We start from the raw sequence: 18,189 nt of genomic DNA, 5'->3' as shown, positions 1-18,189 counted from the left end.
AAAGGCAGAATACAAAAGTCTACATACAATAACTAAGAAAATGCCATGAAGGCTACGTTGAACAGTTCTATGAGAATATTTCAGATTGTATATGAAACTAGCACATTGTACCCCTTGATTGCACTAATGTACCCAGCTATGATTTAACAATAAAAAAAAAAAAGAAAAGAAAAAAAACATATTTATTTTTATAAACCAGGAGCCTTTTGTGGCAGATGAGTATATTGAACGTCTTGTATGGAGAACCCCAGGAGGAGGCTCTAGAGGAGGACCTGACGCTTTTGATCCTAAAAGGTGGTGTAAAACATATTTTTTTTTTTTCATGGAGTCAGTCTAGTACAAATTTGTGTCACATAGAAGTAACTTGGGAATCCTGTCAGTATTCTTGTAAAGGGATTTTAGTTAACAGTCGGCCAATAAAAGATACAAATAATCCAACAGAGAGTTAGAAGTTTGAGTTTTTACATGTATTTCTTTTAAAGAAACAGTTATGAGGGGAGGGATCTTACTGAGTATAAGAATGTAATATTTTTTTCAATTAGTAATAAATTAGAAAGGATTGATTATATTCTTAAGAAAACTTTGAATTTTTTCATAGATATCATAAATTGGGGGACAGAAAGAACTCTGGAATGCACTATACTTTTTACATAGTATGTTTACCTTCTTGACTGTTTTAAATAGGCTATAAAATTTGTTTTTATTCTTTGGGTTTAATGAGGACTCTGGGTGAAATTTTCATTCACCTCAGTGACAATCCACTGAAAAGTCAATAAAGACTGGCTGTATTTTCAAATGTCATTATGTTTGTTTTAAAGCTATGTGGCCTGGTCAAAGCTCTGAAGAAGGAATGAAGTTACAGAAAGATTTGATCTTTTGATTGAAGAAATTCCTAACAACATGCCGTAGGGAAAATTAACATGATCATTTCAAGCTGAGGGAACATTTAAGACTTTCTTTAAGTGCTCTGTTCTTAATGATTAATAATAGATTGATGCATATTTTAATTTTCTGCTATTAGATTATTAGAAGAATTTGTAAATCATATTCAAGAACTTCAGATAATGGATGAAAGGATTCAAAAAAAAGTAGAGAAGCTAGAGCAACAATGTCAGAAAGAAGCCAAAGAATTTGCAAAGAAGGTACAAGAGCTTCAGAAAAGCAATCAGGTAAATATTTAGCTAAACAATGATTAACTTATGTAGGTTGTATAATAACCTACATTATTATTATTTCCTTCGAGTTGTGAGCTCTTAAAAAAAAATCTAGTCAAATGGTATTAGCTATGCAGGTTTCTCTCTACCATTCCCATCCCATGGGATAAATGTTAATGAATTGTTATCAGGTACTTTTGGCATTCTTTCTACAGAGTATTGGTTTGGGATCACAATATTCCTTTCTCAGTTTGGGGTATATCCAATTCGGTGTGGTTCTTGCTTCCTCGTAACAATGCAAACTTTCATGAATGGTATGTCAGTAGACCTGTATTTTAAGGACTCCATTAGCTTGGATATCTAGGTAGTCATTTGTATTCTCCATAATCATAAAACAAAGTAATACAAGACCAACTGTTAACTGGGTCAGATTTTTCACGTAGAGAAAATCTGGTCAAGGAAGTTCAACAGAAGTCATGAGGTATGTGCCCCAGTGAGAATTTTAGTGTACCTATGAGAAAAGCAGACACAGAACTCTTCCTCTGCTTATTTTAGAGTAAAACCAAACCACAAGATGGTCTTCAGGCTAAGTAGGCCAAACTTAGTCACCCCTGGACTCTGGACTTAATCTGGAACCTCTTGATCCCTTTCATAGGCTGGGCCTGATCTGGAATTTGATTCCCTTTCTTAGTGTAGTTTGAGGTGTGTTGTTTAGCTTTGGTGCCTCCTAGGGGCCGTTAGTTTTTTAGTGTTAGGGATTAGCAAACTATTTTCTGCTAAAATTTCAGTTACGTAAATTTCTTCACTTAAGCATATGTGGCTGTAAGAAATTTTTTAATGAAGGAAGTAGATTTTTTTTTTTTTTTTTTGGCCGGGGCTAGGTTTGAACCCGCCACCTTCGGCATATGGGACCGGTGCTCTACCCCTTTGAGCCACAGGCACCGCCCGGAAGTAGATTTTTTTTTTTTTTTTTTGGAGATAGTCTTATTCTGTAGCCCTGGTTGGAGTGCTATGACAGCATAGCTCACAGCAACCTCAAACTCCTAGGCTCAAGAGACCCACCACACAGTGCCTGGCTAATTTTTTTTTCTTTGTAGCCCTTGGTAGAGTGGCTCACAGCAACCTCAAACTCTTGGGCTCAAAAGATCCTCTGCCTCAGCCTCCTGAATAGCTAGGACCACAGGCACCCACAACAACAACGCCTGGCTATTTTTTAAGAGATGGGGTCTTGTTTTCACTCAGACTAGTTTAGAACTCCTGAGCTAAAGGGATCCACCTGCCTTGACATCCACCTCTGCCTCCTAGAGTGCTAAGATTACAGGCAATAGCCACTGTACCGGCTTCTTAGGAAGTCAGTGATTTTATAAGGGAATGTGTTTTTAAGTAATTAAGGTGACAATTTCTAGATACTTTTAAAGCATTTTTCTCTTGGGTAATATATAGTATTAATAGTTAAACTAATCAACTCTGAAGCTAGTTGCCTGAGTTTGAATTAAACTGTGTTATCTCAATCAACTTAACTTTTCTGTGCTTTAGTTATTTCATTTGTAAAATGGGTTCACAAGAGGATCATATAAGTAAATACGTGTAAAATGTTTAGAACAGTGTTGAGTACAGAGAAAGTCCTCAGTATATTTACTTTTATTCAGTACATTTACTTTTCTCTTTTCTTAATTTAAGGTTAAAACAAAAGTACCATACTGCATTATCAGCAGCTATTAGAAATTATAAGGCATTTATAAGGCACACCATTTTCATCTACCACAGGATAAGCAGTATACTCTGGGAGAAGGGAAAGGATATTCTAGGAAGTAATAAACTTTTGTTATGGTAGGATAATTGCAGCAGTCTTCTCTGTTTCAAAAACTGGGAAAACACAGTTTTTTTTTATTCAGGGTATCCATAAAATTTTTGGGCAATTTAAAATAGCATGCAGTTTAAATTGCATACAAATTTTATGGATACCCTGTATATAATATTAGCATTACTTCTGAAATTGTTAAAATAAATGTTAAATATTTAGTTTTAATCAGTCTTTTACTACTGACACATACTTTTTTTTTTTTTTTCAGTTTAATTGCAAGAGAGTTTTTTTTAGATGTCTAGACCTTTTTATACTTAGTTCATTGTTTTCAGGATTATTTAGGACTAAATGGTACTATGTTCTTTGTTAAACAGGATGTTTAGTAAGTAGCTTTGCTTTTGCTTTTTTGTTTGATTATCTTATCAAATGTATTTAGAATAAATATTTTAATAGTTAATTCAGTAGAACTTTGCAACTTAGTTAACAGGTTTTCAGATCATTTCATGCTAATGAGCATGAATTTTGTAAATTATATAATTTCTGTATTATCTTTAGTTACCTAAGTTAGAGGGCAGTGATGAGAGTGGTAGTTTAATTTTGACATATATTAAGTTATAAACTGAGTTCTCTACATGTATTTTATGCTTATGTACATTTTTCCCAGGTTGCCTTTCAACATTTCCAAGAACTAGATGAGCACATTAGCTATGTAGCAACCAAAGTCTGTCACCTCGGAGACCAGTTGGAGGGGGTAAATACACCCAGGCAGCGGGCAGTGGAGGCTCAGAAACTGATGAAATACTTTAATGAGTTTCTAGATGGAGAATTGAAATCTGATGTTTTTACAAATTCTGAAAAGGTAAGCACTATCAGAGGATAAAAGCAAATCACAGCATTCATAACAATGTCCTAATTATGAGCTATAGTATTTGCTTTTCAGAGTCTGACTTCAAATCACTGAGTAGTGACTTATTAAAAGTTTATATTGTCCTGAAATATAATACAATTGCCTGTAGATTGCTGATGAAATCTTAATATTCAAATTTTTAAGTGGGTTCCTTGGCATTTCATGAAATCATGTGTGGCTTAGAAATGCTGAGGTAACTATGTTTGTAAGTATTTCTTTACCATAAATGACTTTTAATTTTAACTGAATTTCTGTAGTCTTTGAATAGTTACCTTTGATTGGGTGGGATGGTCTGACCTAAATCATTGACAGTGAGATATCTTTCTGTAAAGGAATTTAGAACTTCTACTTTTTATTATTTGAATAAAGATCTTTTATAAAGAATTAAAGCAAAACATATTCTTCTTAGTAAAGTATCAAAAGAATGGAAAAGAAAGTATCCAGTGTAGACAATCTAATACACATCCACATAAGAGAAAAACTCAATTCAAATTAAGGAGGAGGGGGAAAAGGAAAGAGGGTTCTCCCACCCTAATGGGCACAGTGTAAGTGTATGTGGCACATTTCCTGAGGGGCACAGCTACAACAGGGACTTTACCTAACAAATACAAACATCGTACCCTAATCGTTTGTACCTTCATATTAATCTGAAATTTAAAAAAAAAAAAAAGCAGTTTGGACCAAGGGGAATTGAAAAACAAATCTAGATTGTTTATGTTAATCTTCTTCATAACACTAGTCACTTAATTCTGGTCTGAGGGTACATGTTATTGCTTGCTCTACCATCTTGAAAGAAGGTAATTTAGGCTTGGCATCCGTAGCTCAGTGAGTGGGGCACCAGCCACATACACTTGCGCTGGCGGGTTCGAGCCAGTCCCAGGCCTGCTGAACAACAATGACAACTGCAACTGAGAAATGGCCCGGTGCCTATAGTCCCAGCTACTTGGGAGGCCGAGGCAGGAGAATCACTTAAGCCCAGGAGTTTGAGGTTGCTATGAGCTGTGACATCACAGCACTCTACCGAGGGTGACATGATGAGACTATGTCTCAAAAGAAAAAAAAAAGGTCATTTACTTCCCCTCAAAGGGGAAAAATTAAAATGCATGGAAAAAATGCACTTATAGATTGTATATGTACATAGTAACAATATCCACTTATATGTTGAATGTAGTCTCCCTGAATTATTCCAGATTTGCTCCATAGACTATCTCAGAGAGTGAGATGTTGAAAGCTAAGTTCACTTTTAACTAAGCAATACATTTTTGGTGAACTATATAAAATTATAGAATTTATTATTTTTAGAGATCTTTGAAAAATGGTAACATGTATAATATAATTCCTCTAAAGGCAATATTTTGAAGAATGGGTTATAGAAATTATATTTACACTATAAATTAAAACTGGTAAGATTAACATCATAAAAAATATAATACACTTTCCTCTTTGGCATCTTGCGGCTGGCAGGGCGCATGCCGGTGCCTGCGGGCCGCGGCACTCCGAGAAATTTCAAGAAGCTGCGCTGCCTGGCCGCTACCGCTCCTCCCGCCACCCGAGCTGCTGAGACCCGTGTCGGGGCGGTGGGAAAACCGGATGGAACTGGATTGGGAGCCCGCCCGCTTCCTGCTCCCCGCGTGTCTCCCCGCCACGGGCTCTCCCTCCCCGCCGGCCTGGCTGCCCTCCACCCCCACCCATTGGCTGTGAGGACCACCCGGGCGCTCCCGCACCATGGCCCATGTCCAGAATGGTTTTTGGCCAGGCTGGATTTGAACCCACCACCTCTGGTATATGGGGCCGGTGCCTTACTCCTTTGAGCCACAGGTGCTGCCCATTAACCATTTTTAATGTAAAGAAAAAATGAAAACGTGAAAAAAATTTAAGGAACTCTTTGGACACCATCAATTGGGCCAAAATCTGCTTTATGGGAATCTAAAAAGGAGCAGAAAAAGAAAGAAAATTTAATTTAAGGAAATAATGACAGAAAAGTTTCCAAGTCTGGAGAGGGAAATGAACATCCAGCTCCCAAAGCCCAAATAATTCAAAATACTTGAGCAGAAAGAGATTCTCACTGAGATGTTTTATAATCAAATTATCAAAAGCATAAAGAGAACATGTTAAATTGAATTATCAAAAGTCAAACATAAAGAGAATTCTGAAAGCAACAAGAGAAAAATGACTCATCACATACAGAGAACTTTTATAAGACTTTAAGTGGATTTTTCAGCAGAAACCTTGCAGGCTAGGTGAGAGTGGGATGATACATTCAAAATGGTGGGAGACAAAAAGCACCCTGCCAACTAAAAGTACTATATCTGTCAAAGCTGTACTTCAGAAATTGAGAAGAGATAGACTTTTCCATACAAACAAAAGCTGAGGAAGTCCATCACCACTAGACCTTAGACCTGCTTTACAGGAAATGCTGCAGGGTGTTCTTCAAGTTCAAATGAAAGGATACTAATTAGCAACATGAAAACATTTGAAGGTATAAAACTAACTGGTCAATTTATATAGTCAAAGTGGCATGTAAATTACATACATTTGTATAAAAAGTTAAAAGACAAAAGTAATAATTATAACTGAAAAAAAGAAAAATGTAATACAGAAAAGCTGTGAAATACTGGCAATACCTTATATATACTCACATGTGAGTTTTACATATGAGTATATATAAGGCTTGAACACCAAACTGTTTTTCAGGATAGTTTGTGAAATGTTTTATTTCTTTTCTTTTTAAGTTTTCTAAACATAAACATACATTTAGAACATACTGTGAGTATATTTATTATGAACATGTTATAAGAAATTCTTTTTTGTATATAAAAAATTGTTTATACTTGAAGTCAGCTACGTTGGATTAACTAGGATTGTACCTGTTTAATTGTGTAGCTTATTTATGTTCTGTTAGAAACAAAATGCAGATACTTTACCCAGTTTGAGTTGGCCTTTTTATTTGAATGCAGCTTGAGGTAGTCATTTAGAATCAGAGAAAAATAAATATTTTGAAGTTGCTTTTACATATTTTTAACCTGATTAGTAGAGTTTGTGATTATTGTTACGTTTTGCATCACAAAATTATGTTCTTCATACTTATCTTTTTTAATTATCCTCAAGTAATTGTATATTCCTTGGTGTAAACTGCTGTCTCTTAATTTTTAAGGTTTTAATCGAAAGAAAAAATATTCATGTTCTGGCTATTTCATTCACTTGGTTAGTCAGCCATCTGTAATTTCTGAGAAACAAGTATGGATTAACAGTATTTAAGCTTATTTTTCTTTTGCTTTACTCTCATCTGTATCCCTTTTTCTTTTATCTCCTACGTTGCCTATTTTCTTTTTTTTTTTTTTTTTTTTTTTTTTGAGCAAAACAAAACAACAACAAAAAGTTTTAATGTGCTAGCATTAACCAAATAATGACAGAAGTTGAGTAACTGTGAGTGGTCTGGCCACTGGTGGGTATCGGAGCTCACGTTGATGAGTGCACATGGGTAGCATGGTAGTCTCAGAGCTTCAAATCATAATTTTAAAATTTTCCTGGCTTCTCTCTTCTGTTCTTTTTCTCAGCTGGCTAAGAGAAAAGGCAAAGTGGAACAGAAGCAGTGGAGGGTGGGGAGTAGCCATCCTGTTCCAACCCAAGATCAGCCATGAAGTTCTCTAACATTCTTCCCTTCTTGATTTATTAAAAATAGGGAGTTGGCCTTGGGATAGGAGATGTAGAGTTCTCTCTTATGTAGTTTCTTCCTGCTGAGAGGGGCTCGTAGTTTCAATTGGCCAACTAGAGGATGATTATGATTTTTTTGTTGGGAGGATGTAAGTTTTTCCTTTCAGACTGTTCTTTTAGCGGTGGTTGTTTAGGAAAATCTTGTGGTTCAGAGTAGCATAGTTCATTCACGAAGAACGGTTTCTCTTATTGTAGATTTGGAGTACCAATTGAGTACCAAGTCTGGATGGGGCCGGTGGTGGGTGCTGGTTAGAGCGCTTTGGCGAATGGACACAAGCCGATGTGGTGGTGAGCAGTGGGAGTGTGAGAAGAGGATAGGGAGCTCCCGGGAGCTAAAATCCCATGGAAGAGGTGGAAGGTACCCTTGGGAGTGTTCTCTAATTACATCCCGCTTCTGACACCAGATGAAAGCGGGGGCACTTGACTGGCAGAGATCTCATAGACCACCAAGGCTTGTACGAAAGGTCTTTATTGGTGAGGGGGGGATGTTGCAGGACAACACCAAGGAGGAATGAGGAAAGAAAGAGAGAGAGGAAAAGGGGGGAGAGACGGAGACCAAGACAGAGAGAGAGAGAGGAGAGAGAGTTATATAGGTTCAGTTAGGGGAAGTCTTAGAATCGCGTTGCCTATTTTCTTATACTTTATTCCTCCTTTCCCAATTATTCTGTTTTTCTCTTATCTCCCACGTTTTTCTCTCTCCCACAAGTTTTGGGTTACTGTTTAATAATTGAGAATCATTCTTTTTGAATTGGTTTCATCAGAGTTAACCACAATTAAGAACTCTTACATGGCATTAGATTGCCAATATCAGATAAACATCTATCTCAGTTTCTCAAATCTGTGCCAGTCACCTTCCCAATGGAAAGAAAGGAAAACCACTCACATAGCTAGAGAGATATGGGATTGTGGGGGGGAATATAATTGGATAAAATTTCAACACATCTTATTCTTTTTTTGTTGTTCCCTTGTTATTTTTTATTTTTTAATCTTTGCTTTTTTCCTGAAAAATCTTCTTTCCTGAAAAAAAAAAAACCAAAAACCTTATTTTATGTTTACCTCCATCCTCATACGTATGTTGATTGTTTTTCTTCTTAGAATGTCGGCTTATTCCTTATGTGGATAGTGCCTGATGTTTCTAATTATCTCTAACACTGTTAGAGTGGGTACTTTCTTGCCTTACCCAAATACCAGTAACAGGTGTAAGCAAATTATTAGATTGTGGTTTTGACAGCTTTTGTACTTACTGTACAGTATTGTAGTATAATTTAACTGATTGACTGCAGTATTTTGTAACCTTCAGAGCTACTTTTGCTTCAAACAATTTCCACAGAATAATTAGCTATGGGAATGGAATAAAAGCAGGTATTTATATATTAAGCAAAGCTTAGAAATAGCACACAATGAGGACTTCTATCTCTAAAAAGAATAAACTCCTGATGGAAACATAGAACTGGCTGTACGCAGATGTATTCTTTCTGCAGTGGGTATTAGTAAGGATAACATGACAGACTCTGCTAGTACAACTGACTAAAAGGTATGTAAAGAGATACTGCATTGATACCTGTGCCCAAATGTAGCAGGATAGTATTAGTATGTGGTAGTTGAAAATGACAGTGACTTGCTAGCTAGGAAAGTAAGGTAAGCAAAGAAGAAATGCTATGTTCACTATCATTTGGAGCAAGAATAGGAACAGTCTCTGTTGTTATTCACAGTTTTTTCTTCATGTTTATGACAGTCTCCCTTTTGAATGTACAAGAAAATAAGTCACCATAAAATCAGCTAAAAGTTATGCCTAAATAAAACTCAGTAGTAATTTGAAATTTAAAGAAAAAATAAAAATTCTCTAACTCCTCTGCACAATAGTATAAATAAGCACAGATACCTACATTTAAAGAATTTTTTAGGTCCCTTGCCTAAATTCTTTAGTTCCACAACTAAGGAATTACTCTGCTGTATTTCATTTAGGGGACTTTATATTAAACTTAATGTTTGCTTTTAGAACAAATGTTGTAAATTTATATAGTCATTAAATGACATGCTTTTATTTAGTTGTTTAATTCATTTAGCTTTAAGTGGGTTATATACAGAGGTATGTCTTAAATTATTTTCATAAATCTTGTTTATCCTTTTTGGGTTCATAAATTTAAAAGAAGAGATTTAAACTTGGCCTTTCAGCAAGCAGTGATTTGAATTTTTTCAGAATAAATCTGACCTATAGGTTTCATTGGGAAGGACTGTGGTATTAAAAAGTTTCCAGATTTACTGCCAGAAAGACACATGTTTGTGATTTATTGACTCATTATTGGTGACATTCCAAATGTATTCCTGTTGCTCATAAAGATTTATTTGTTACAGATTTTTAAAAGAAAATTGGTGAAGGGACTGTGGGCAGGCATATTGAGATATTACTGTTTTCAAATATATAATTATTTTTTGATATGTATGAGGTTTTTTAATAGCTTTTATTTACTTTTTAATAGATAAAAGAGGCAGCTGACATCATTCAGAAGTTGCATCTAATCGCCCAGGAGTTACCTTTTGATAGGCAAGTTTATTTCTCAACATTGGATATAAGCTATGATTTGTGGAATAAAATTGCTTTTTTTCCTAAGTGATTTTCTTTGCCTATTAAACCAGAATTCATTGAACACCTCCTTTGTACAAGATACAGTATAAAATAGTTTATTGAAAAAAACATGGTCTACTCTTAATATCTAAATTTAATAGTATGCCTTCAAATAATTTCAGTCCTTTTGTCTTGTACAAAACATTTGATGGAGAATTGTGAAACTGAAGTAAAATTTTGAATTTTCGTATTTAAACCTTGAGAACCAGATAGGGAAGAGTTTAAGCATGGGGCTATTCAGCTGTTTTTTCTATTTCTGATGAAAGTTCTTAAGCTATTTGGGTTCTTGGGCATCTTTTAAAAGCTGTTGAAAGCTGTAACATTTCCTCAAAAAATTAAGATATACGTGGACTGTGGTATACAATTTCATGGAATTCTAGACTCTCTAACCTATCCTCGGAATCCTTCCTAGAGACTTCAAGAACCCCTGTTTTAAATGACAGAACTTAGGCCATCACTAAATTTGATTTCATCCAAAAATAATCTTTACTGAGAAGGAAATTTTTTCATAATTTCCTCTAGTTTCTGGAATGTCAGACTCTATTAAACTCATGCTAGTAGTACTTCATCCATGTGAATATCTGAAAGAAATAGGACTTTCTGTATGACAGATTATATATCTGTTATTTTTTTGAGACATGGTCTCACTTTGTTGCCCTAGGGTGCCATGGTATCATAGCTTACAGTAACCTCAAACTCTTGGGCTCAAGGCATACTCTTGCCTCAGCCTCCCAAGTAGCTGGGACTATAGGTGCTTGCTACAACACCTGACTAGTTTTTCCACTTTTGGTAGAGATGGCGGTCTAATTCTTAGTCAGGCTGATCCCAAACTCTTGAGCTCAAGGGATTCTCCTGCCTTGGCCTCTCAGAGTGCTAGGATTATAGGCTTGAGTCCTGTGCCTGGCCATATCTGTTATCTCCCAAACATGTTGTGAATTTCCCTCAAAAATGTATCTATTTTACTCTTAACTCTGTGATGATATAAAGGTTTAGCAGTAATGATCACTGGTCATTCTTTAGCTATTATTAAAAATCTCATACTTGGGCGGCACCTGTGGCTCAGTCGGTAAGGCGCCGGCCCCATATACCGAGGGTGGCGGGTTCAAACCCAGCCCCGGCCAAATTGCAACCAAAAAATAGCCGGGCGTTGTGGCGGGCGCCTGTAGTCCCAGCTACTCGGGAGGCTGAGGCAAGAGAATCGCTTAAGCCCAGGAGTTGGAGGTTGCTGTGAGCTGTGTGAGGCCAAGGCACTCTAGCGAGGGCCATAAGGTGAGACTCTGTCTCCACAAAAAAAAAAAAAAAAAAAAAAAAAAATCTCATACTTGCCCTAAATTGTGATTTATTGTAATAATTTTTTTTTTTTTTTTTTTTTTGAGATAGAGTCATACTTTGTTGCCCTCGGTAGAGTGCTGTGACATCACCACTCACAGCAACTTCAGACTCTTGGGCTTAAGCCATTTCTCTTGCCTCAGCCTCTCAAGTAGCTGGGACTACAGGTGCCTACCACAATGTCCGGCTATTTTTGTTGTTGTTATTGTAGTTGTCATTGTTGTTTGGCAGGCTCGGGCTGGGTTCGAACCTGTAGCTGGTACCCTAGCCGCTGAGCTATAGGTGCTGAGCCTACTGTAATAATTTTTTAAATGATTCACCAAAAACTCTCCTCTCTTTTTACATTTGGACCATTTCCTTAAATGGGTAAAATGTCTAGCTCAGGCTGGGTGCCGGGGCTCATGCCTATAATCCCAGCACTCTGGTAGGCTGAGATGGGTAGATGGCTTGAGCTTTGCAGTTCGAGACCAGCTTGAGCAAGTGTGAGACCCTGTCTCTAAAAATAGCCAGGCCTTGTCACAGGCGCCTGTAGTCCCAGCTGCTTGGGAGGCTGAGATAAGAGGATCACTTGAGCCCAAGAGTTCGAAGTTGCTGTGAGCTGTGATGCCATTGCACTCTACTGGGGGCAAGAAAATGAGACTTTGTCTCAAAAAAAAAAAAAAAAAATGTCTCACTCAAAATAGGTTCATGGTAACAAGTTCCCCGCCCCACTCTGCCTTTTGTTCTTTTCCTCTGGAACAGCATGCGCGTACTCTTTTCCATGCTGTGTACATACTTCTGTTACAGTTCTGTTTTAGCTTTTCTACCAAGCCCAGAGTCGAATATCCGCTGAGACTTAATTAGATTTAATTTTTTCACACAGATCAATGTGGCCTTTTATACATTTTGTGATCTACCATGACTTTGATAAATCATTTTTGATGCCACTCTAAATATTTATTTCCTTCTTTGTCTTTAGCATCTCTTTTACCAGCCACTCTTGTTTCTCTTCAGACAATTGCATAGAATCTTACAACATCAATTTTCATACTCAGCATTCCTCTTTTATGTGAGATTTGAAGAATACTATAGCATGGTATATTCGTTTTTAGATTCATGAAGATTGAATGATTGCTGAGCATATTACTGGGCCCTTTTTATGGCTTCTTTTATTTTTCTAATTTTAAACTAATTCTTTTGTATATTTTATTTTATCATTAATCATTTTAAGGTTTTATCACAGCTTTTATTTTTTAAATAATAGTTATTACTATATCATCACTTATTATTACTATGTCATTATCACACAGTAAATTATTTTATCATCCTTTTCTTTTAAATAATAATAATGGAACCTGCAGGTGCAATGGCTCATACCTGTAGCTCTTGCACTTTGGGAGGCCAAAGTGGGATGATCGATTATTCAAGACCAGCCTGAGCAACACAGTGAGACCCTATCTCTACAAAAAAAATGAAACATTTAGTCAGACATACTTCTGTAGTTCTAGTTTCTCAGGTGGCTGGGGCAGGCAGATTGCTTAAGTCCAGGAGTTTGAAGTTGCAGTGAGCTGTGATTGTGCCACTGTACTGTAGCTTGGGCAATAGGGTCAAACAAACAAATGAATACATACATTCATATATGCATGCATACTAACTAACTTTATTTTTTAAAAATGCCAGTAGGGTGGGGGACAGGTAAGTATGTAAATTTAAAATGCTAGCGAGTATGAATAGGAACAATAACTCAGTTTTAGAACTGTCTGGGTTGGTAGTACCTTATGTGGAATTCTTCCCTCTTCTGAAAAGGGAATGTGAATTTCCTAAATGAGTAGCAGCTATCCCATCTGAATTACCTAAATTCATTTTTGTCTCTTGGTGTGCTTTCTGCCAGTACATTCTCGTCTGGCTTTGTCTTTTTCTTTTTTTCAATAATCTTTTCATTTTACAATAGTTTTATATTTACAGAAAAATCATATAGTACAGAAGATTCTCATGTACCCTATTGTCAGTTTTATATTTTGTCAGATTTTATATTGCCAGAGTGTTTTTGTCACAACTAATAAACCCACGGTATTTGTTTTTATCTTTCAGATTTTCAGAAGTAAAGTCCAAAATTGCAAGTAAGTACGGTTCCAATTATTTAATTTTGTTTTTTAATAAGTAAAGAAAACTAAAACAGCAAAAGGAGAGAAAGTGGGAACAGTATCTTACTCTCATCCAATCCCTGAGTTTGGTTCTCCTTCCCTGCAAAACCATTACCCGTTGCTTGGGTATTCTTCCAGAATAATCTATGGATATATATGCATAAGGCATAAGTCATATATGTACACAGTGTATAGTTCTACTGTTCTTACTTACTTAAAAATAGAACCTCTGTAAGTTCATCACCCAAGGGAGTGTAACAAACTGGTCAACATACAGAGGTGGTCAGTGTAAGGAACTAGGCCTGCTACTCTGATATGTACATGTGGTACATATCTGATCTGTGAATTTTAGGTTAACTTAAGAAGGTGGTCAATGTAGGGAGGTGTCGACTATGGAGGTTCTACTGTAATTGGTAGCATATCACACAAACAGGCAGACCTTGGCCTTTTAATTTATGTTAGAAATTGTTTTGTATCCATATGTATTATTTCCAAATATGCATCCTTTTTTAAAAAAAAGTTTAGATTATATTTCAGTACCAGCTTAATTTCTTAATGATTAGCTTGATTTTTGCCAGTCTTAAATTATGTTTTAGGCTAGATCATTCTAGATTTCTGGAAAGACCACTATATTTGTACCTTGGTTTCCTGTTTGATAGACAGGAGTCTATCAAAGAATCACCTGTATTCCAGAAGTCTTAGAATAAAGGTTACACAGATAGTTGGATATCCTGGGAATATTTTGATCACTGTAGGTAGTCTAAAGTTCAGGTGGTCGTGAAGAGCCATAGGAGCCTCAAGAATGTAGTGAATACCACATATTATCTTACAATGAAATTTGTTATTCAATCCACCATTGTTTGTGGTGGAGACATCTAAACTCTAGTAAATAGAGTAGAGTCCTCTTTACCTCAGTAGTCCTCTTCATCCTTTCCATAGTTTTGAGTTAAAGATTTTTCTTTTTGTTGCTATCAGAAGTGACATCTGGAAGATGTTTTTCAGTCAGCTGCTGTTTTAAGTAACAGCAATAAATGGCAAAGAAACCCTTTGAACACACCTGTTTACTATTTTGGAAGTTTTTTTTATGTCTTAAAAATGCAGATTTATATACCACAGTATATTATAGAGGGCTAGAACCACTGCTTCTGATCTCGTTATTTTTGTAATTCTTTCAGAAGAAAGCTAGATACATAGTTACTATATTTGTAAGTAATTTGAATACTCATAAATAAGTTGGACACTTTATAAGCCTCAGTATAGCTGTGAATGACTTTATTCTTAGGTAAATACCATGATTTAGAATGCCAACTGATTCAAGAGTTCACCAGTGCTCAAAGAAGAGGTGAGATCTCCAGAATGAGAGAAGTAGCAGCAGTTTTACTTCATTTTAAGGTAAATAGTAAAAATTTAAAATGAAGATTAATTTCAAAGTTGTAGAGATTTTATAAATCCAATGTAATATTCTTTTCTATAATATATAAGATTTTTCCCTTTTAGTTGTGTAACTATAGCACAGTGATAATTTTCACTGTTTTGAATAATTTGGATGTACATTTTATCTCTCTCTGTAAGTGATGTTAAATGTCAGGCATTTAATATTTAAATAAGGATTTTATCTTCAATAATACTAGAATATCAGTGAATTTTTGTATAGTTTTATAAATCACATTGTCTGCCTTCTTGCTTTTTAATGTATCTTTTTTTCAGTCAAACATGTTAGGAAATAGATCAAAAGCAAAAAAATTTGACCATAAGTATTTAATGGAATGTAGGAACCAGAGAGTAGATGGAGTGTGATAAGAAAAGACTTTTTAAAAAGGTCAGGACATCTCAGAAGGCAAAGAAAGGAAATGTTGTATTTTGGACTGGTGTTCTGGAATTTGAATTGGGGGAAGAATCCCTGTGTAGGGGTGTATTTCTGCAAAGAAAATTTTCAAATAGTTCTTCATTCAATCTGTTTCTTCATATTTCTATCAGAATAGGAAATGAGAAGCTGTTTGTTACTTTTCATTTTGGTAACATTTGAATGAGTATTGAGAATGGCTCTAGAGAGATAATGATACACTTGATATTGCTTACCTTACTTGTTTTTATGTATGATCTGTTAATAGGCAAAAATCTGATCATAGTGGAGCTTAATATATCAGATTAGTTTGTTTTAAACTAATTTTAACATTTTATTAAAGTAGATTGAATTTTAAACGTAAATTTTCAGACAAGTAGTTAAACATAGTTCTGTCCAGATTCTCTTTTTCTTTCTATCTTTTTTTTTTTTTAGACAGAGTCTCATTAAAAAAAGTGAGACTAAAAGAAGTCTCACTTTTTTTTTTTTTTTTTAGTCTGAGTCACCCTCAGTAGAGTGCTATGGTATCACACCTCACAACCACAAACTCTTGGGCTTAAGCAGTTCTCTTGCCTCAGCCTCCCAAGTAGCTAGGACTACAGGCGCCTGCCACAACGCCTGGCTATGTTTTTGTTCCAGTTGTCATTGTTTAGCTGGCCTGGGAAAGGTTCAAACCCTCCAGCTTCACAGTGCATGTGACTGGCACCTTAACCTCTGTTATGGGTGCCAGACCTCTGTCCAGATTCTTATAAGGGAAAGCAAAAATGCTTTGAATCCAGCAAATGCTTTGAATATATATGTAAAACCTTTTCTGAAAGACCTTGAATCAGTGTGTGTGTGTTTGTGTGTGTGTTGGAGTTGAAGGAGCTAGCTGGACGATCTTAGGGCGAAAATTAAAGGAGCCACTTATATTTCAGCTTTCTTCTTTCCATCGAAAATCCAACAAGGATGTAAACCAACTGATAAATTTCATCATAGAAAGTGAATGAGAAAAGACATTTACACTAATTAAGTTATTGGGTCTCTGCAGTTAATTTTATTTAAGTATAACAACTGTTGTTGGCTATTATGTATAACAAACACTTCTTTTTTTTTTATTTTTTACTTTTTATTTTTTTTTTTTTCAAACACTTCTTTTACTGAGATTATTATTATTCTTACAATTGAACCAGAACAGTGATAAGAATGTGTTTCTTCTTTGCAGGGTTATTCTCATTGTGTTGATGTTTATATAAAGCAGTGCCAAGAGGTAACATAACAGTACAGTTTATTGGATTTCATTTTATGCTAATTTGTCTTTTAAAATCATTTTCGAAATTATATTTTCACTGTGTGCAATGCTTCTGCTGTTTAGGGTGCTTACTTGAGAAATGATATATTTGAAGATGCTGCACTGCTCTGTCAGCGAGTGAACAAACAAGTTGGAGATATCTTTAGTAATCCAGAAACAGTACTGGCAAAACTTATTCAAAATGTATTTGAAATCAAACTACAGGTAATTTCAAACAGTGATAAATTAAGTAATTATTAAGGCAATTTGTGATTTTTTTCCCTATTATGTAACATTTTTAAATATTTATGTAGTGACCTATGAGCAGTATTCTAGTTAAGGGGAAAGGAATTGGTTTAAAAGGAATGGTTCGTTACTCACCAAGAATAAGATGCTGGTTAGTGAGTGTTACCAGAGCACATGCATTAGCAGCATTTGTAGCAGTAGTAATGGTGACGTATTGTGGTAAAGGAGCCTCATATTTTTCTGGTTTTGGTCCTTGCCTTCACCAGTAGCTGATTATTTATGAAATTGAACAAGAATTGCTAGTGCAATCTTGTACAAATTTTTTTTATAATATACCCTGTTTCCCTGAAAATAAGACAGTGTCTTATTTTAAGATGTGCTCCCAAAGATGTGCTAGGTCTTATTTTCAGGGGACGTCTTATCTTTTTTTTGTAAGTAGGTCTTATTTTCGGAGGATGTCTTATTTTCGGGGAAACAGGGTAGTACTAATGTGAAAAGGAAACACAGAAATTTAGTTTACAGCCGTGACTCCCATGCCAGCGTATTGTCAGACATTTCCTAAACTGTTTATCACTGGATTAAATAACATTCAGTAAGTGCTTTTTAAAGACAGTTTGGGACTTTTGAAGTCTTTAAAGATTGTTGTATATATTGTGATTCTCTAGAGGTGAGGTTGTGCTACACAGCATTTACCATATTTACTGCCCATGAAATCCTATGATGGAATAATGACTATTGATTTTTCAAGGAACGCTAGTGTTCCCTAGACTTAAAAGGGAAGTATTTTCCCAAGTTCCCTGGGAAATACTGCTCTAAGAAATTGTCTCTGTTGTAGCCTAAGTTTTGTTTTCTTATATTTGATTTGATGTATCTCATGAAGCAAAATAGGCCAATTTTAGTGTTTCTAAATTTTTTTTCTTTTTTTTTTGAGAAAGAGCCTCAAGCTGTTGCCCTGGGTAGAGTGCCATGGCATCACAGCTGACAGCAACCTCCAACTCCTGGGCTTAAGCAATTCTCTAGCCTCAGCCTTCCAAGTAGCTGGGACTACAGGCGCCTGCCACAACGCTTGGCTATTTTTTGGTTGTAGTTGTCATTGTTGTTTGGCAGGTTCGGGCTGGATTCTACAGCTCTGCTGTATGTGGCTGGTGCCTTAGCCGCTTGAGTTACAGGCGT

At 35.8% G+C, this 18,189-nt stretch overlaps 1 protein-coding gene across 1 annotated transcript in view; it reads left to right on the top strand.

Annotated features, from left to right (window-relative positions):
- Window positions 1–18,189, top strand: part of EXOC5 (exocyst complex component 5) — an 83,546-nt gene that overhangs the window by 26,375 nt on the left and 38,982 nt on the right. The window contains exons 2-9 of the mRNA XM_053601582.1: window positions 200–294; window positions 1,022–1,169; window positions 3,623–3,817; window positions 10,060–10,124; window positions 13,605–13,633; window positions 14,940–15,049; window positions 16,705–16,749; window positions 16,855–16,995. Of these exons, the coding sequence (XP_053457557.1) occupies window positions 200–294; window positions 1,022–1,169; window positions 3,623–3,817; window positions 10,060–10,124; window positions 13,605–13,633; window positions 14,940–15,049; window positions 16,705–16,749; window positions 16,855–16,995 (828 nt within the window). The remainder of the gene's footprint in view (window positions 1–199; window positions 295–1,021; window positions 1,170–3,622; window positions 3,818–10,059; window positions 10,125–13,604; window positions 13,634–14,939; window positions 15,050–16,704; window positions 16,750–16,854; window positions 16,996–18,189) is intronic.

This window comes from Nycticebus coucang, chromosome 9 (assembly GCF_027406575.1).
Source record: "Nycticebus coucang isolate mNycCou1 chromosome 9, mNycCou1.pri, whole genome shotgun sequence".
Lineage (NCBI taxonomy): Eukaryota > Metazoa > Chordata > Mammalia > Primates > Lorisidae > Nycticebus > Nycticebus coucang.
Note: the sequence above shows the minus strand (reverse complement) of the source record. Positions and strands in the feature narration are given on the sequence as shown.